We start from the raw sequence: 20,572 nt of genomic DNA, 5'->3' as shown, positions 1-20,572 counted from the left end.
CTGACTAGTTTGTAACATGCCACTAGATCCCCCCTCACCCTCCTCTGGACCCTCTCCATGTTGTCCACATCCCTCTTGAAGTGCGGCGCCCAGAACTGGATGCAGTACTCCAGCTGCGGCCTGACCTCCTTGGACCCGCTTGAGATGCATCTGTGGATGCATGACAACGTGCGGTTGGCTTTCCTGACTGCATCCCCGCACTGCCGGCCAATGTTCGTTTTGGCATCAATGATGACTCCAAGATCCTTTTCTGCCTCTGCACTGATGAGAAGGGAGTTCCCAAGCCTGTAGGTATGGTGCTGGTTCTTCCTCCCCAGGTGTATCACCTTGCACTTGTCAGTGTTGAATCCCATCCTATTCTCACCTGCCCACCCCTGTAACCTGTCTAGGTCTGGTTGCAGTCTATTCCTCCCTTTTAGTATGCCCACATCCCCCCACATCTTAGTGTCATCAGCACATTTGAACAGGGTGCTTTTTACCCCCTCGTCCAAGTCGCTGATGTAGATGTTGAACAGTGCGGGTCCGAGGACCAAGCCCTGCGGGACCCCACTGCCCACATCCCTCCAGGTTGAAAATGACCCATCCACCACCACTTTCTGGGTGCAGCACTCCAGCCAGTTAGTGACCCGTTTGACTGTGTAGGTGTTGACACCACAGTCCCCCAGTTTTTTAATGAGAATGGGGTGAGAGCCAGTGTTGAAGGCCTTCCAAAAGTCCAAAAAGACTATGTCCACTGCTACCCTTCCATCTAAGAATTTTGTGACCGATCATAGAAGGCCACCAGGTTGGTCTGACAGGACCTGCCTCTAATGAACCCATGTTAGTTGCCCCTAAGCATAACCCCCCTGCTTACCCAGGATCGAGGTAAGACTAACTGGCCTATAGTTTCTCAGATCCTCCTTCCTCCCTTTTTTGAAGATGGGAACCACATTGGCCCTCTTGCAGTCCTCTAGCACCACACCAGAGCACCGCGAGTGCTCGTAAAGCCATGCCAGGGGTCCCACAATGGCCTCAGCTAATTCTCTCAGCACTCTGGGCCACCCCAGAGTGGACCAGGCATCTGGACCAGGCAATTTAAATACATCCAGTCCCTCCAGAACTTCCCTAACTACATCCTCACTGACCCTTGCCCTAGGTGCACCTCCCCTGGGGCCTGAGTGGGGCCTGGTGTGGGGGCTGATCTGGTCCCTGCTTAGGAAAATGGAGGCAAAGAAGTCATTAAATAGGTTAGCTTTGTCGTCTGGTGTGACAACAAGATTTCCTAGTGTGTCTTGCAGGGGCCCCATGTAACCCGGTACCTTCTTTTTGCCCCCTGTATATTTAAAAAAGGACTTCTTGTCCTTTATCCGGGTAGCTAGTCCCAGTTCCATCTCTGCCTTGGCCTTCCTGACTGCTGCCCTGCATCCCCGAGCAACCGCAGTCTAGTTCTCCCTCGTGATGGCCCCTCCCTTCCATTGGGTGTATGCCTCCCTTTTAGTTAGGAGACATTCTCAGATGCTTTTGGTGAGCCATGGGGGCTTTTGTGCCCTCCTGCTTCCTTTGATCCGTTGTTGGGATTACCTCCCTTTGGGCTTGCAGGATCGTCTCCTTAAGGAGCGAGCATTCTTCTTGGACACCTGACTCCCCTCCCCTATTGGAGGGGATGCAGACTCAGGCAGTATCATTGCTCCCCTCTCCTTACTGCCAGTAGAACCAGAATATGTATTTATGTAATATATGTAGATAATTGTATGTATGTATTTAAGTAATAAATAAAATATATACGTGTATATAGGTGTTCCTGTATAAATTGCATATGATAATATGCAATATATGCTGTTTCCCTGCACAGTGAATGGAATGCACACTGTGAGAGAAAGCACAGATTTCTTTTCTGGGGGAAAAGAAGCAAAATAGACTAACAAACACAAAAAGAGGATTTTGCAGGATGAGTAAATTGAAAGGAATGAACATAATTATAAAGGGTATTAGGAACAGATGCAAGTAGGAAGTGATAGTATTTCTGATGCAGAGCTGCTGGAATACACAGCTCAATAAGCTGACCTCAAGGCAGAGAAAGCTCAGTTCATACAATGCGTTTTTTGCTGTTTTTCCATCCCCCCCAGAGCACTGGGATTGGAAGAGACCTCAGGGAAGGATCAGTCACTGGCCTCCTACACAGTCAATACCAGAGCAGTTCTTTTCCCCCTCTTCCCCCCCCCCTTAGTCTCTGCTTAGCTGCAAGCATGCCCTGCTTTGAAATTTGAAATGTTTTGAAATTTTTGAAACTTTTCGAGTACTCTCATTTCATCTCAAAGCTGTTTTGAAGCCTTTTGTTTCATTTCAATTTAGTTGTCTCAAGTTTGATACACATCGAAGCAGCTTTAAAATGAAACACTCATCGAAATTTAGTGTAGCCCTATTACACAGGTCCCCTAAACTCATTTAAAAATCTCAGTCTAGATAGATAAATATTTCTGGGAAATGCAAGTAAAGAATTTGACAAATGTATGTCAAGGAAAAACCAGCAAAATTGTGTTTTCACTTACAGGTGCTGTAGAAGGAGATCCATTCTGGGATACTGTTCGTGATCAGCTGCTTGGAGCACCATCCAATGAAACGAAAGATTGCCACAAACCTAAGCCAATACTTTTTAATACAGGAGAGGTAGGCTGTATTAATATAGCATCACTACAGATTTATTCTGGACTACTCTAGACCTAGATGAATGATTTTAATTTTCATTTCAACCATAATAAAACCGCTGACATAAAGGAGAAGTAGATGAGGAATGGTGTTATGGTATGACATTTTAAAGAGAATTTTATTTTAAAAAACATGAAAATAGGAAGTAAACCTAAACAAAATTTTCAATACTCTGAAAGAGAGTAAAAGATGCAAGGAAATTTACTGATGATAAAAGTGTATTTTATCCCTACATCTTTGTCATGGAACCTAACTTGGGGAAAAAGATGGGCATAATTCACAATGAAGAAAATATAGCTATGTGCTGTATACACTCCAGAAAATGTTCAAGTTCAGGTTGTCCTTATGTAAGAATTAATATGGTGATGCATGAAAGATCAGTTACAACTTTGGTTGCCGGCCAAAATATATAATTTAATGGTACAAGAGTTTTCTACTTGCTCAAAGTAATTCTGGGAAGTTTTGGACTAAAAGGATAATGTCATTGGAATATCAAATCTTTTGTCTTGGTTAACATGTCAAGGTTCTGAATATTTCACTATATAGAGTTAAATATGGTTCCATTTAAAAATCTATGGAGAACAGGAAAATAAGAAAATTGGACTCACCCTGGTAAAATGACTGGAAAATTCAGTCTAAAAAGAGGCAGTGTTGCTAAGGAAAGAACCTTTAGTGCTGCAGACTCAAGTCTTCCTTGTCCTCATCAGGACCCACTCTTGCAGCAGTATGCATAAGCCCCAGAGACTTGTGCCCTATTACAAAGTGGGGCAGTCTGTTCAATCTTTTGCCCTGTGGGCCAGAGCAGTAGCACAGGGCCAGTTTGTGGGCTGGATTGGGCCCTGTTCAATATCCGCTCAAACCCTCACTTGTGGATCAGGCTCCATGTGGTCTCAGCTGGCCTCCATACACCTGGGCTGTGTGTACATGAAACAAGAGGCGTGTGTGTGTGACACTTCAAAGATGGCTAAATGCTTTTGCGCCATTTAATGGTGTCAGTGTTTGTACATGTCGGCGGTGTTTTGTGCATTAATTCCAGCTGCTGTGCCTTAAATGACTTGGGGTGCAGCAAACTAAAACTCCTACAGCTGTGTAGCAAAGCACTGGGCTCCATGCAGCTTTGTGGCTCTGTAGGAAGCCCTGCAGACAGCCTGGCAGCAGCCCGGGAAGGCAGGTTTCATCTAACAAAAGCGGTGAGCCTGATCTTTTTTTTTTCCTCCTTGGAGCCTGCCTGCCTGCCTGAGCTGCATGGGGGCCTGATGCTTCTCTCCATGGCTGTGGTGCCCCCGGGACCACCCGAGCCAGGTGCCTGCGGGCAGGTGCTGCCTGGGGAGGGGGAGGGCTGCTGCCGCCACAGAGGGAAGCACCAGCCCCCCACTGCAGCCCAGGGACCACTCCACCTGCTGGCAGCTTGCCCTCCTCTCCCCGCTGGAGAGGCAGGTATGTCAGTAGGGTGTGTACACAACGTAGGGGTTTAATCAGCCCTAAATTGAAGTGGTGTTTTTTAAAACCCACCAGTTCAATTTAGGGCCTCCGTTTCATCTACACATGCCCCTGGATACCATGCCAATCCCATCTCCGTCCAGCCCCATGTGCTGGGACTGGTCCCTGTACACTAGGATTGTGCCCTGGTTTCCTGTGCTGTTCCCACCTGGACCTGTGTTTCGTTCCACCCCTGAGCAGCTCTTATGCCAGGATCAGGCCTTGCACCACCCTGCACGTCCAATTTAGCATGAAGTGCCAGCCCCTGGGGCTCTCATGGGTCCAGGAATTGGGCAGCGGGGGCGTGGCTGCTGCTTCCCTTCTGCCAAATTTTCTGCCTCAACTGCACGGGCTGGATCTAGCCCATAGGCCAGGTTCAAGCTCCCCTGATTTAGGCATGTGCAAGCATAACTCTCTTATTAAACATCAGTGAGAGTTAGACTTGAGTGCTTTGAAAATTTAGCTCATTAACAAGATTTGAAATTTTTTCTTTTTTTTTTTCTTTTTAAAGCGATATGATTTTGATCTTCAGTTTCCTAAATGTTTGGTCTTTTGTAGGATTCTGATAAGTTGTTCCTTTATAAGATTGGTTATCTTATACCAAAGCCATTTAATTCTGTTCTGGGTAGCTCATCATTAAAAACATTTTATTAATATAATGAATTTATGCTAAAATAAACTAAAATAATTTATTTCATGGAATTTTGGCCTGTGGGGAAAAGGTAAAAACATTTAGTATATTGAAGTGTAATATGTCAGCTTCCTAAACACATCAAACAGGGAGAAGAATTTAAGTGTGTCAAGTAAGTTAATTTGGAATAATGGAGTGAAGTTGCACAGAAAAAAATATAAAGTAAAACAATTCCTGGCCATGATGATGTCCCAAGAGAAGAAAATGAAAACCTATTGCTTTAGTCATTGTAGATTGAACAGAAAAATCATTTAAGAATTTAGTTTTGTCTCCTCAGATGTAAGAAGCCTAGCTCTTTCAGTCTTTTCTAGTAAGTCATGCTTCCAAGGATGGTTGCACAAAGTAATGTACATGTGATATAAAGGAATAAGTATGGCAAAACATGAATTTCAACAGCTACTATACATTTCTTTGAACTAAAATGTATTTGTATCAATATCTTTATTAATATAGAAAATGCCAAAATGGAAGAGTAGTTGAGGTTATATATTTCATGGACTTAAAAAATATATTCCTACATTCCATTTTTTAGATGTTGCTCCCTTATCCATGGCACCCTGAAATTGTTGATGTTCAGATCATTACCATCGGGTCTGTGGCAATTCTTGCTGTTCCAGGAGAGTTTACGTATGTACTTTTTATACTCTTATTCAGAATAACAGAGCAGACTGCTTTTACATCCAACTTGTACATGTACAAGAGAAGAGAGATCAGACTGCGTATTGCCACCAAACCAGTACCCTGTGCTGTGTGCTAAAACTCCTATTTCACTTTAATTAGCTACGTGCTTACTTTGTTACGTAGCTGCATGACTGCCATATACTTGGCAATTATGCACAGTTTGCAGTTCAGCATGCAAGACTCCACATACCTTCTGAGCCTGCTCTGGCCTGCATACACCTTATAGGTCGTGAAATTGCAGCGGGGCAAAACTCCACGACTAGTGGGCATTGGATGCTAAAGGGAATAGAGGGCCTTTCCATGCTTTAGCTCTGTAACCTAATGGTTAGCATACTCACCAAGGGCAATCAAGAAAGTGGATGTGTGGAGCTAGGAGGGGATGAACAACTTGGAGGGTTTGTGGCTCACTGCAGTGAAGGCTGTCCTGGAAAAGAGCAACCTAGATTCTAGTGTGAGATGTTGTTCCCAGTGGGTCAGGATCTTACCCACTGCTCCCTGTTCATTTTATCCAAATGAATATTAAATGCAAGGGGCAGTGGGTCAGCTTGAAGAGGAGTGTTGGAGAGATGTCTGGATAATGCCTAACGTGTAGCCCGTGGGTTAGAGTACTTGGCTGGGAAGCAGGGAGATGCAGGTTCAAGCCAGCTCCTGGCGATGGAGACATAGAACTCAGGTCTCCTGCTCTCTGGGCACTTGTCCTGACGGACTCAGGCATTGGGCTAGAACCCTTGAGGGCCATCCACCACCACTGTCACTGTTGCAGTAAGTATGTTGGCAGCATGAAATGGAATTTAAGTGCCGAAAACTGTGGTTACATGGCTGTGTAACTGTTATTGAGGTATGTAAAGTGCTATAAAATGCTACCTTACATGTCAGTGCCCTTTCTAGCCACCTATTGGTAAGATGAGGATTCCAATTTTATCTTTCCTTTTTGTAGAAAAGCAATTACCAGTCTATAGCTTAGGTTAAAAGTAGTTTCCTAGAACCTGTAAACTTTGTTTATAGTGAACTATGTTCCATGAGAAAATGTGCTTTCAGTGAAATCATCACAAGAGAGAACAGGTTGATTTTGGGAACACTGAAGGGAGAGAATCAGGCTGAATCATTTGGACATTCCTGTTTTGATGGTGTTTCAATAAAGTCAAACATTTTGTTTTGACTTTTCCATTATAATATAATACAGTGAGATGTTGGATGGGGGTGGGGTGGGGGCAGGGAAGTGAAAGACCCATGGGAAATGTGAAAAATCAGGACTCCAAGAGAATATGTGGGGGGGGGTTAACATAGGGTAGGGTTAGGGAGTGAGAGGGATGCACATCTAAACTCTCAGTAGGTATTTTGATGCAATGGCGTAATTAAAGGAACTCTAGACCTCATCCAGGCCCTATAAAGCATTGCAATTGGGTGGTAATATATTATGAAATAACTTTTCTTTTACGTGCTGTTAGTGATTTATAAGTGCCAAACAGTTGCAGAGTTAAGGGTCCTTATTCAGTATTCAGATAATTCAGGGGAGATTCAGCTGAATCTTTCAGGCTGAATGAATCTTGGGCGCACCACACTGCATGCTCTTCTGAGGCTTGTCTATCACTGATTACAACCTGCTCTATATTTCAGTCCATTGCACTTTCTCTGCCTTATATTGTTTTAAATGTTTGACATTATTTGCATCTTCACAGAACGATGTCTGGGCGTAGACTGAGAGAAGCTGTTAAAAGTGTAAGTTACTGACTAAAAACTGAAAGAAATGGGCTTCCAAGAGTTTATGCATTTTTCTTCAGCCTGACATCTGTCTCCAATTTGCATTGTTCTTCTCCCCTTCATATTCTGAAGATATTAGTTTTTCAACCAGAGATTTTAAAACAACACCTACACATACACACAAATGGAAACACTAGATTGTACTATATAAATTAATGTCCTGGCCTAAGGAGATTTGTCATTGTCTGCCCTGAGGGCAGGATTCAATATCTGCAGCATAGTGACACATGAGAAAAATCAGAAACTATAACAACCCTAACAATCTACCATTTACATCACTGACATTTTTGTTAGTGACCAAAACCATATTAATACCCCTTTCTTAATCCTATCTATCCAATCATTAAGATTGTCTTAGAGTTTCTCATTTATTTCCATGGTTCTTTTAAAAAGATTTAGGTATTTGACTTTCGAATACATGATTTTTATAATTGTATGTTTGATCTTTATTAAGGAAATTTCTATATTTATAATAATTTTCTTTTGTTTTAAAGGAATTTGAATCCCAAGGGTCACATGGAATGAATGTCATAATTGCAGGCTTGTGTAATATTTATACCCATTATATTGCAACCTATGAAGAATATCAGGTAAATAAATTGCTATAAGAAAAAAAAACATTCAAAATATGTTTTACTGTGTACTCTTCATTCATGTAAGATTATGTGCATGCAGAACGATTATTCTTTTTCACAAAAAATAACAGCAGCAACAAGATCTATGCAAGAAATGCAGTGATCTTCTCTCCTATTTTGTAGGTTCAACGATACGAGGCAGCATCCACCATTTATGGGCCACACACACTATCTGCTTATATTCAGCTGTTCAGAAGGCTGGCAAGGGCTATAGCTACGGTAATCAAAGCTTTCTGTATACTGCCTGCTGCTATGATGTTTTGAAACCAATATGTGCTCATATCTACAGGTTTCCCTCACTTTATGTGGGTTCTGTACGTGCAAATTAGCTCGTATGCAATGACCCTTTTTATACCAAAAATTCATTGTGTGCAAGGTAAATTCGCTCTTATGCAATCGGTGTGGTGGAAGCCTGCAGTCAGGTGCTTTGTGTGGTGTGTTGTGGGAGTGACACGCATCAAAATATAGTCTCGTGTGTGGATCTGTGCTCCTCACCTGTTGTCTGCGACACGTGTTTCTGTAGTTGCCATCCCCATTATGGTAACGTTCACTACCACCCTGTGCTCATGTATCTGCTGATAGTGAGTACCAAAACTGTCTTGTAAAAGTGGTAGAAATGGGTCTGGGGGTCAGTACAGTCGAGGTCTTGGAACATATTCCTATTTGCTACATTGTAAAGTGTGTTCCCATTTTGCAAATTCAAGTTATGCACCGTTTTCCAGGAATACATGTACAGCATAAAGCGAGGTAAACCTGTATATATTGCCTTGCAAATAGGTTTTACATGATATTTACCTTCCTATACTTTAAATACTATGTCCCTGATTCTCTCTTCTTATCTACCATACCTTGATAGGTAAGATCCAAAATACCCAAATCCAAGATAACTTCATACTTAAGACAACATCCCCAATAATTAGATATTATATATGGAAATGTATGAATTTGTTAAATTTTCCAAGTATAGAATCTAATTATTGAAGGGGCATGTTAAATTCTTCCCCCACACTGCTATAATAAGGAAAGAAGTGATGGGGGTTATGTCTTTGGGAGACACAAGTGGCCCATTTGCCCTTTGCCTGCTCGCACTTTGTTTCCCTGCAGCCTGTTCTCCCCTCTACATTGCCTTTCCTGCTGCCACTTGCCCCCTGCAGGATCTTCCCCCTACCTTCTCCTCACAGCCTCTGCTTCTTTCCTCACTCCTCCCTGTCCACTGTCTCTGCCCCTCTTCCCCCTCCCACCATGGTTAGATGAGCTTTAGCTCCATTTCATCTTGGGGCATGGAGCACACAGGAGTGTGGTCCCTGCCTGGCGACGCAGCAGCTTCCTTGGGCCAGAGCTGCACCACTGACTGGCTGGGCAGGGCATGGAGCTTCCATGTGCTTTGTGCCTGGGGTAGGAGTGGAGCTAGAGCTGGAGCTGTGCCTGACAGTAAGTGGGGGTGAGGGGGCAGAAGCTGCAGGGGAAGATGGGGGTGAGCAGAGGCTTCAGAGAGTAGGCATAGGGTGGGCACACAGCTGTTTTGGCTCTAACTCTGGCTGCAGCCAGGCTCAGAGCTGGAGTTAGAGCCACTGCAGCCACCTGCCCTGTCTGCCTTGCACTCAAATCCAAGATGAGGGGCTTTTTTCCCCATACTGCATGAGGAAAGAAATCTCATCTTGGATTCAAGTAAGTATATTAGTTGCTTTACACTGCTCTAACTGTGCAAAACTAGCAGAAATCTGGTTAGCAACCGGCACCCTGGGAATTTCCATTTAATGAAAAGAATTTCCAGGTGGTAGAGAGCTGGCATTATACTTGTCACCCTGTCAAAGGAGTCACAGTGGTGTGGGTCTGTCCTTTGATAGTTCTGGGCTGTTAAAATTATTGGCTGAATGCTGTTCAGGGCTGGATGTGGTTTAGATCAGCTTTCAGGTTGTTAGTACTTTTTCCTTTGTGGGATACGAAACTAGTAAAGCTTGCATATATCTAAACTTAAAATTATTCTCAATTTTCTTTACCAAACTGTGTGTGAGAAGGGACACTTTTTCCCAGTAAGCCCAGATCCTTAGGGTCTGTACAGTTCCTAGAATCATGAAATATTAATGTTTTAAAATATAACTATCTTGAGGATCAAGACCTCAACCCTGAGATGTCTTAGGATGTGCAAAAATCTAAAGAAGGCTTCATTCTCTGTCACATATTTTGAATCAGGATCCTGTGGTATGTAAATTCAAACATGAAAGAGTTGCGTGCTTGTACATAAGTATCATACTATTAAAGTCCTGAACATTCTAGGATTTAAGATGTTAAGCGATGTGACAGTGGTTGTAGCTGATGTTATAGGTAGATTATATTTCAGAATGAAGTAGTACTGAATGTAGCATAACAAGGACCCTTCACTGTACTTTTTGGTGAACGTATTACAAGTTGACATTCAAACCAATTATTGTTATATTTTATTAAATGGCATGTTTGGTTTCTTGAATTTTTGGAAAATAGGACAGCATCAGCATACAATTGGTCATGTTTGTACTATAGTGGTACTGTCAAAGTAAATTTCTCCATGTCACACACACATTCTTTTTTCAGCATGAAGTTCAGGATTTACCCAAAGGTCCAGAGCCACCATTTTTTAATGTAACCAACTTCACATTGTTACCCGCTGTTTTACCTGATGTAGCACCACTGAATAAAACATTTGGAGATGTATTACAGGATGTAAAACAACAGTACCAAGTGGTAAGAATATCTCCGTAATGTGATTTATTAACTAGTCTTTTGAAGCACTTGTCAATTTTTAATCATATTGCTAACTAGTGTGAGATTTCCAAATAGGCAATTATGCATGGTTTTACACCATTTCAGTGTAAATTCAAGACACCATTGAATTTAATGGACTTAGGTTACAAGAGTAACATCTGATCTATGGTATCAAGACTAAGTAGTTATGAAGCTTGATTATAACAGCAACCTAACTTTTCTATATATGTGTTGGGGAAATCTGAAATTAAATTTATTTTAGTTTTATTGAGTTCTTGTTTAAACAAATGAGAGCTGAGAAATGTTCAGGCATTGATATAGCTCTCATAAATTTGAAAAAACTGGTTTTAAATCCAAAAAAATGTTCTTCCTTACTTTTTATTTCAGTAAACCAAAAATTCTCTTTGAAAAAGCAAATGAATGAACTACTGTGAAAAGTACAGGCATTTCAGAGATGGATAACTGTATAAGTGGCTTTCTATAAACATAATTTGTCCTTTGGTTAGAAAAAGAACAAGATAAAGAGAGCCTATCCTTCATTAAAATATTTTAAATGGAATTTGGTCAGAATTGATGAATGAAAAGAAAAGAACACTTGACATCCCTCTTTGAAGAAGAATCCTCTTGGTATTTCTATATGTAAAAAGGTTAAATGGTAAAAGTTGTGTTACAGTTTCTTTACAAGTAAACTCTAAGTTGCTACAGAATAGGAATGAGATACTTATCTTCAGCAATTAACAGCATCACGCTGTAAGGCCATGTCTATACTGCTCTTGTGGCAAAAGCAGCAGAACAACTGTGAAGCATACCTGCCCACACACCTCCCACTTGGCACATGCCAAATCTTAGAATGAGCAATGAGCCGTCTTCAGAGGACCCTGAGCACGTACCAGTAGGAACACAAGGCAGACTACATGTACTCACAGTCATGCAAAGGAGGCTAGAATAGATTGTCTCATTTCAAGGCTTTGGCATATATGAAATAGAATTGAGTGTCCATGGTGGGCTTCTCTGAGCTCCTGGGCATGCACAGGCAGAGTAAACATGCTCTTAATGTGACAGTGACAATTCAGGAGTCAGGGTGCAATCAGGAGAGCGAGATGTTATGGCTCTATAGAGAGGGACAGTTCCATCTACAGAGAGGGAAAGTGGGTGTATCTACACATGCAGTTTACTGGAGTGTAGACTAATTAGGGTGCAATAAACTAATTAAATCCACCAAAAATAGTTGTCAGGGACAGCACTATCTTATGCCAGAGTTATTAAGTGTGACCAAACACATGTGTAGATGATGAGCACCAGGAGCAAATTGTGCCGTCAGCTCAGCCAGCCTAGGACCAGACCCCTGGCTCCTGCCAACCCCTCTGCCACTTGGTGCTACCACCTGAAGCCCAGGGCTGATCCTTCATGCTTCCTGTCAGCCTGGGACTGCTCCACTTCAGCTCAAATTGCTGCTGTCTTGGGTGCATATGTAGATGCTGCACCCGGAAGCAGTGTATTTTGGCTCAAATGGCTCTAGGGCTTATTGTGTAGCATTAATTGCATATGACATGCACCTAGTATAAGCTTCAATCCTGTAGCAACAAGAAGGATGATATGGTAATATCAATGAGGATATCTTTAAAATATTATTGATATGTAACATTGAACCAGGTACAGAAATATTCTGATATTTCCTCAGGGAGAAGTTGTTGAAGTAACTTTTGTAAGTGCAAATCCCAGAAATTGTGCAGATAATATGGTAAGTAATATTAAGTGATGCTGGATTTTTGTTTTTGTTTTCTTCTTCAGAGTGGTTAATGCTTAGTAATTGCTGTTGCTTTTGTGTATCAATCTTCTTGGGTGAAGTTTTTAAAAAAGAGAAAAAAACAAAAGAACATAGAGGTAGGAAGAGTGGGAGGAAGCAAATTTCCCTTGATCTTCCCTTGTCTGGCCTAAATAATCCTGGTTTCAGCCTTTCATGTCATGTTGCTCAGGGCTTTTGTAATTTTTGTTGGTTTTCTCTGGACTCTTTCTAATTTGGAGGCAGAGACCAAAACTGAATGCAGTACTTCAGGTGTGGCCTCACTGGTGCTGTATACAGTGGAATATTCACTCCTTTTGATTTGTAAGTGATGCTTTTATGCAAGTGATGCACAGTATGTCATTATTTCTTTTTTGCAATGAGAGCACACTGTTGTCCCTTATTCAGCTTATGGTTCTCTTCCAGGTTCTCTTCCTGCAGTACTGCAGTCTAGCAAGTCCTTCCCCCGTTCGGATTTCTGCTTTTCTCAATCTGAAAAAAGTCTCATTTCATTTTTAGTGTATTTATTCTTATTATCCTCTGTTTCATATTTTTCAAGATCACGCCTCAACTTATTTGTTTCCAATTCAGGACACAGCGCCAGAGGGTGTAAGGCACCTTGCTGTGGCTCAAGACCCAGGAACTTTAGCTAACGGGTGTCTGGGCTGGTGCCTCCTTATGCTACTGCACCAAGCCCTTCAAAAATATTCATATGGCATTCCAGTTATTTCATCTGAAGTAGTTTTCACCCTTTTTGTATGTATAGACATAAATGACTTCAGTATGACAGTCTTCAAATATTAAATTGACGACATAAGCAAGGAGTGACCATCTTGTGGCACCAGCAGCCTGTGAGAGTGGCACATGGCAGACTGGGGAGGGAGCAGGCAGTACAGCAGCAGATAGGGCAGGGAGAGGAAAACAGATCAGCAGATCAGGTGGGGTAAGTGGATTGGAATGGCACTCAGCAGAATATGGGACTTAATTTGTGGAACATCTGGCAAAAAGTTTGGCCCCCACTGATATAAACAATCCAGACATTTTTCTTAATACTCTGGTACAACTCAGTGAAAGTCAGAGCTTTCATTCTGAAATTCAAAGTAATTTCAAACTGTTTAGTTTTTTACTACAAAGGCAAACATTATTAAAAATGGAGAAGAATTATCCTATCAGTAATCTTTGATGGAAATTGATGATGATTGACTTAATTTTTTTTGCAGTTTTTCACAAGTAGTTTGCTTTATATATCCTGCATTATATGTTAAGCTTAGTGTTGTGCTTTATCAGTTAAAAATGAAGAAGTATCACCTGTTTTTCAGTTTAAATTTAGGCTCGGGAAGGCTCACTCTTCTGGCCGTTCTGCATATGACTAGTGCTATTCATTTTTATTCCAGACTGATCACACCTTCCTTACAGTAGAGAAATATGAGACTGCTTCTAGAAGCTGGCATGTAGTACATAATGATGCCTCCTGGGAAACCAGGTGAGTAACTCCCACAACATTATTTCACAAATTCCACTGAATATTTTCAATTCAATGATCTCATTAATAAAAACCCAAGGGACCAGGTTTAGGCACTATTTGGATTTTCCTCAAACTGGTCTATGCTAACACTGCAAAAACAATATTTTTATGCAAACCTTTGCATTAGGCCTGATTTTTGATACAGCCTCAGTGTGTACATTGTTCCTACCTACACTGGGCTTTCTCTAGGGACGCCTGATTATGTCTTTAAAATACCCAGACTTTAGCCCAAAGTTCCTGTCCTTGAACATCAGCAGCCTTTACTTTAGACTTGAAGGAGGCAGAATCAGAGAGGAATGTTCTGCCTTCATATCTGAATTTACCTCAAGCACAGAATCAGGAAGGTATATGATATTGGCTCAAGTTAAAGGCCTAGAACCTTAGTTCTCAGCACTGTACCTAGGATAGAAGGGGTGGGAGCAGTGCTTTTATACTCCCACTTTCTGGGGCTGTCTCTCCCCCCACACTTGTCTTTTGTAGTGTAATTTTTAGTTTGTTCCAAGGAAAATTCTTGTGTGCACTAGGCTGAGTGAGCCCATGTTTATTAACTGTATACTAACTAATTGCCCATCAGGAATGACAGATTTCAGGGAGTGTTTACATGCCCCCTGCTCTTTCCCCCCCGCACTTACTCCCAGCCATGTAAAGACTCCCTCTGCTGCTGCCTCCTCCAGTCTCTGGCAGGAGGGCTCCCACTCCCTGCTTGCCTCTGCCTCACCGCAGGGCTTCCCCCACACCTCCCCTACCGTCCCCGCTCTCCTCCGTCCCTCCCTGCCAGCTGTTGTTGGGGCTGGGCAGTGGGGAGGCACTGCCACTGTGACCCCCCACTTCCCCTCCCCGCTTCCCTCTTTTCCTTCCTTCCCTGCTGCCGGGCCCCAACAACAGCTGCCACCAAGACCATCCCTTTGCCTCCCCCTCTCCCCATTACCTGTCATGCCCTGCCGGCTGTTGTCAGTGCCCCTTTCCTGCTCCCCTCCCTTCTGCCTGGCCATGACAACAACCACCCACATTTCCCCCCCTTTGCCTCCCCCGCCCTGCCAGCTGTTCTGAGGGGCATCGGGGATGGGAGGCACTGCCACTGTGATCCCCCCCAGGTAGGGAGGCATGGGGAAGCCCCACTGCTTGGGTGGCTGGGGGTGTTTGCTGCCACCACAAAGTCCCCCAGCAGCAGCTCAAACTTGGGCTTGCACCGCCTGGGCCCACGCAGGCAACTGCCACCCTCCCTCTCAGTGGTCCATGCACAGTTGGCCAAAAGCATTATGGGCAGACAGACGCACAGACCAAGCCCTTTATTATATTAGAATTTATTACATTTTTCATAGTTTCATAGTTTCTAGCAGCGTGTATTAACATATGGCAATCCTGTGGAGAGAGTAATTATTAGAAGAGACTTACCTTATATAGCACAGAGGAGTTAGTGCCAAATCCAGAAGAATCCACAAATCCTGATTTACAGTCCTGTTCCCCACCCTTCGAGCAATACCACCTAATAGAATGACAATAAGAATGGCACAAAATGTTCCCACCAATACCTTTTTTTTTTTTAGGGGAAGCTTTTAAATGGCTTTACTTTTTGTTTTAATGACTTTGCTCTTTGATTTTAAAATTAGAAATGAAGGGGAGGGAGAGGGGAAGGAACTGGAAAAGCAAAGTGTGGTAAAACTACCAATGTTAGCAGAAACAAATACAACAGTAAACAAAGATAATGTGACTTTCAGAACTGTAATTCACAGAGTTAAAGTTAGGCTACATACAAAGACTATAAAGGGTTGTTTTCTCCAATCACTGTGTAAAACAGTTGTTGTTTAATTTGAATAAAAACTGATAACTTAAACTATAACCATTTCCTGCACATCAGTGAAAAAAATAGACTTGAAAATGTCCATCTGAGGAGCACTATGGCTTTGGAGATATTCCAGTAAAAACACATTACATTACAAAATGAAAGACACAATGTTCCCAATACAGCGTTTGCATCAGTTGAGTTTACTTTTTTGAATTTACGATGATTCGTTTTTGGTAGTGCATAATTCTCTCTGCCCAAGTGCAACCAATTGCTTTCTGAATCTATTCTGGTAACCAAAGGGCATCAACATACTTCTCTAACATCTTCTAAGATAGTTTCTGGCACAATTTAACCAAACTAACATTGGAATCTTAGAAGGTAGACAGCAGCATATCTGAGATTGTGAAACACAAAGTGATGTGTTTCTCTTTTGCTGTTCAGGCTTTTCCAGTGTTTCTAAGTATGGGGGCAGGGGTTGGTAGTTACTATTTTACATAGTTATAGTATGTCAGTGTAACAGCGTGGGGTCCTAGAGATGGCTGTGAACTCCCCTAGCACCCCCTACTGTGCCAATGTGATATTAAAAGCACCCTCACATCTCGCCCACCACGTCTTTGATGTCAACAATGTATAAGGAAGGCTGCCCTTAGTCCTTTCTGACACAGTGCTCTGATGTATTTCAATCTTTTCTATCTTGGGTGACTTGGTACACCCCAGTCTTACGGGCTACGCGTGGCTCCAACTACCCCTGTACCACGCCCCAAGCCTCGCAGATGTACCGAACGCTGTTTGGTCAATTTCAGTGTCTTGCGCCCCACTGGCACTTCTGCCTTGCCTCGCAACCGTGCTCCCTGGCACTTGTCCACAATCTCTGCCCCCTTTCTGGGGCTCCTCGCAAATGGCCGGCTCTGGGGCTCCTCGTATCTGGGGTCAATGCACCCCTGAATGTTGTGCCCTCTCTGGCACTGGGGTCCCCACACTACTTTGGAGCTCCTATGAGGCCTCCTCCAACCCCTAAAAGCCTCATTTGGTCCTCCAGTATAACAACAACAAACAATAACACAAGCCCCTGGGCTATAACACAAAGCTAAACCTCCTGACTAAACGTTCTCCAAACCACACCACATCTCTCACCTGTGTAACTAGTGGCTGGTACTTTCAGGCCTTATTCTCTTTCCCACATTCAGGGCCAATGTCTTGCCCTTAGTCAGGCATTACTCCTTCTTCCTGGCTGCCAGCAGAGAGAGAGAGAGCACTCACAGCCTCCATTCTGGGTCTTATAGTAGTCATCCCTGCCCCTTCCAGTCAGCTGACTCACCAGGTGTAGGCCCTTACTGCCTCCTGGTTGCCCCTAGCAACCAGCACCTGAGCCCATAGTGCTGCTTTTCAAGTAGCAGGCACCTTGGTGTCCTGCTACAGTCAGGATTCTTCTTTCTCTGAAGTTTTCTTCTAGTATAATTTATTCTCATAAAGGTAATAGGTTTTATTTATGTGTTTCAAAGAAGCAAGATTCTGAACAACCATTGTTATCCCCACGTATATTTAAGGGAAGCATTTACCCAGATGGATCTCAATATATTACAGTTACCATACACCCAGATAATAGCCACATTTAATTAAATATGTTGACATTGTGCACACATCTCTGACACCCACACACACAGTTTAGTGAGTAAAAGCCCTTTTGAGATTTGTGAGGTGATGAGTGCAGGTGGTATTGGAGAGCTTGGTTGTATGTTACAACTTTCTGGGTGTGTTCTCCACTCCCTCAGTCTTTAATTCTCAAAGGGAATTTACAAAACACCTTTCGTAGATGAGCCCATAAACTTCACTTCATAAATCTTCATTAACTGAGTCTGCTCCAAAGCATGCTAATTAGCATGTGTCGAAACAGATGTCCATCATATGTATAGGTGCCCATGAAAGACAGCAGCCCTCGAATATCTCAAGGGTCAGTGATGCAAGCACTTCCTTAGGTTGGGAGAGACCAAAAGCTAAGTTCCTGTTCCAAACCACGTACACTTGTCTTTTAAGCTGGGTGTCAGATACCCTAAGTGTGTGCCGTAACTATTATTGACTGGGACATTCAGCAATTGTTATGGCTTTCTCTCTGACCAGAATTTTTGTCCTAGGCCTGAGGAGGCTTCCTGATAACATTTTCATCTGAACTAGTATATTTGCACATTTTAAAAACTATTTCTTTTTCCCATAGGACATGTTTTCCTCTTGAGATTGGAGTGGGTCTGTGGTAGGAAGTTTGTAGTGCTGAGCTGTATATTCTGTCTGGTTAAATAGCATCAGGCTTCAGTATGTTAATCTAGATTCCTTCTGTTTCCCAAATACATTTTCAGCAGTTGCACAGTAAGTGTGAAGGAAGGTTGTGGCTGTGCTACAGGACTGATTCAGAAAATTTGGGTTGACCAGATCTGTTACAGGGTTAGAGTTATTTAATTTTTAAGAACATCAGGTTCCCCTTCCATTAAGTGAGAAGATATTTTACTATCTCACAAAGAAGTGGAGGATAAATTAATCATCATTATAGTTCTGTGTAGTACTTAGACAATACAGTTAGTGGGATCACATAATTATCTAATAAAATACTTCTATAGGCAACAGGTATATCATGTTTTAGTGTGTAGTTTTATCAGATATATTCCAGTGCTGTTCACTATTTTTGCTACTTCTGTTTTGTTAATAATACAAAGAGATATTAAGTCATGAAAAAAATAAATATGATTATTTTAATTGCTGGATTGTTTAACATGAGTGGAGAAGCATTTTTTTCACAATGATTTGACTTTTAGATTTGTTTGTTTCAGCCCATTAGAAAAGTTGGATTATTAGAAGTCATTAATGTACACTGCATTTTTTTGATCAGTTACTGTTATCTTACCATTAGGTTTTACTGGTCCAAAGGATTACATGGTCGCAGCAATGCTACAATAGAATGGCATATCCCAAATACTACTAAACCAGGTGTCTATCAAATACAATACTTTGGGTACCGTAAGGTAAAACCACTTTTAAAGCCAACTGTGTTTTATCCATTCAAAGGCACATCTTCAGCATTTGAAATAATGAAATTGTAGCTGCCCTCTTGTCAAAAAAAGCTGCTACCTTTAAAGAATGTAAACAATTCAGATGTTATACACATCCATAATTAGAAGTTGTTCTTCCAGTGTATATGAAGTATATGTATTGGTCATTGGGACTGTTTTGGAGTGGGGACTGTTTTAACATATTCACTTTGAGAACAGGGTGCTTCCAACCTGAGCCATGCCACTAGAGTTGGAACCTTTGCAGCCTTTCCACCACTTCTCCCATTGCATGGGCAGACCCCTCAACCACAAAAACTTTTCCAAAATCCTCTGATACTGTAGGTTGGGTAAAACAGCTCTGCAGGCCATAGGTTGTTGACTGCTGAGATATATATACAATTTAGAGTTGTCCTTAGAGTATTGTATAATGTATACTTCAGTTTGTGCTTGTTAATGTTTTGACTATTTTTGTCTTCAATCATCTTTGACTGATTTAATGTATTTTTGTTGTGGTTGCTTATGTCTGTCCTCTTCTCATACTAGTCAACTCTCATTCCAATAAATAATTGAATGCTTTTCATAAACATCATCAATTTCAGTTGAATTTTTATTCTTTATCAAATGTTTTGTCTGTCCAAAAGAGCTGTTTTTAAGCGGAATTATTCTGGACCATCTAGTCCACTTAATAAAGTATGGAGGATTGTCAAAACTCACAGTGCATCGAAATAAATTATATAAATGATGTGTGGAAGTACGCATCAGGAAAAAATCTCAATATTTATTTTCTGGGGAGATACTGAGGTAAATATTATCTAATTCTTCATTAGTGAGATTTAGAGATTATTCTTTTAAACTATTTCTAAGCCACAAATAGATCCATAAAACTCAATTAAAGTGCTTGGGGGGGAAAGCCATTGTAAACTAGAAATGAATCAGAACCATAGGTTTCCATAATTTAGTAACCAGGAACATCACTCGTGTGGTACACAATGTGGGAGAAAGTTTGGAAGTTCTTAAAAATGAATAGGGAAGCCTGGCAGTGCTGGCAAAGCAAAGATGAAAGTCAATGACAATGTAGGATGGCTAATATAATAGGTGGAGTTGGGCTATATTTTGTAGGAATCTAAGGATAGCAAGAAACCTATAATTTTATATGCTTAAGTTGTGAAATTTAGGGGTAGGAGTTATAATCAAGGCAACAAGCATGGACATTTTAGAAAGAGCCTTTTGGTTGGATTTCAGACACATTCAGTTTAAGTGCCTAGCAAAAGATCCTCAAAGAGATGTTAGCCAAATAAGATGCATGAATGGATGGAGGTTAGCATTTTCTTTGCCCTCACAATGTGCTAATGACACTTGAAACAGAAGTGTCCATTAGTTAACGAGGGAAAATTGTTGCTAAGTGCTCTCTAAGCATCTCAAATTTGCTCCATTTCTGGCAACTGTTAGCTCTTGGTTGTGCTACCTGAGTCATCATGCTGCAGTAATGGCAGTCTGTTCCCATGGAGATAAGGTGAACAATTTTGGGTCTTCCAGCATCCAGCATGCACTGCTTTCAGCCCCCCACTCCCACTCTGCAGACAATGTACCCTCTCTCCTGAGCTCTACTGCCAAGGGAATGGCAGTGTCTGGAAGCAGGTGGGGCCCCTCCAGTGCTGGAAAGAGGGTTGCCATGGTGAGAGCATGAAGCAAGAATGGGGGCGTGGAGACTGTGGCTTCCCTCCTCAAGGTCCCCTACATTCTGGAAATTCCTGTCCTGGGGTGGA

At 42.1% G+C, this 20,572-nt stretch overlaps 1 protein-coding gene across 3 annotated transcripts in view; it reads left to right on the top strand.

Annotated features, from left to right (window-relative positions):
- LOC109312528 (putative neutral ceramidase C) overlaps nucleotides 1–19,403 on the top strand; it is a 53,982-nt gene extending 34,579 nt beyond the window's left edge. For all 3 annotated transcript variants that reach the window (XM_019538599.1, XM_019538600.1, XM_019538601.1), the window contains 9 exons: nucleotides 2,531–2,646; nucleotides 5,388–5,482; nucleotides 7,216–7,255; nucleotides 7,792–7,887; nucleotides 8,056–8,151; nucleotides 10,504–10,653; nucleotides 12,356–12,415; nucleotides 13,852–13,940; nucleotides 18,668–19,403. In XM_019538599.1, the coding sequence (XP_019394144.1) occupies nucleotides 2,531–2,646; nucleotides 5,388–5,482; nucleotides 7,216–7,255; nucleotides 7,792–7,887; nucleotides 8,056–8,151; nucleotides 10,504–10,653; nucleotides 12,356–12,415; nucleotides 13,852–13,940; nucleotides 18,668–18,857 (932 nt within the window). In that variant the 3' untranslated portion in view covers nucleotides 18,858–19,403. The remainder of the gene's footprint in view (nucleotides 1–2,530; nucleotides 2,647–5,387; nucleotides 5,483–7,215; nucleotides 7,256–7,791; nucleotides 7,888–8,055; nucleotides 8,152–10,503; nucleotides 10,654–12,355; nucleotides 12,416–13,851; nucleotides 13,941–18,667) is intronic.
- Nucleotides 19,404–20,572: the final 1,169 nt, after the last annotated feature.

The sequence above is a fragment of the Crocodylus porosus genome, unplaced genomic scaffold, assembly GCF_001723895.1.
Source record: "Crocodylus porosus isolate Cpor-Errol unplaced genomic scaffold, CroPor_comp1, whole genome shotgun sequence".
Lineage (NCBI taxonomy): Eukaryota > Metazoa > Chordata > Crocodylia > Crocodylidae > Crocodylus > Crocodylus porosus.
Note: the sequence above shows the minus strand (reverse complement) of the source record. Positions and strands in the feature narration are given on the sequence as shown.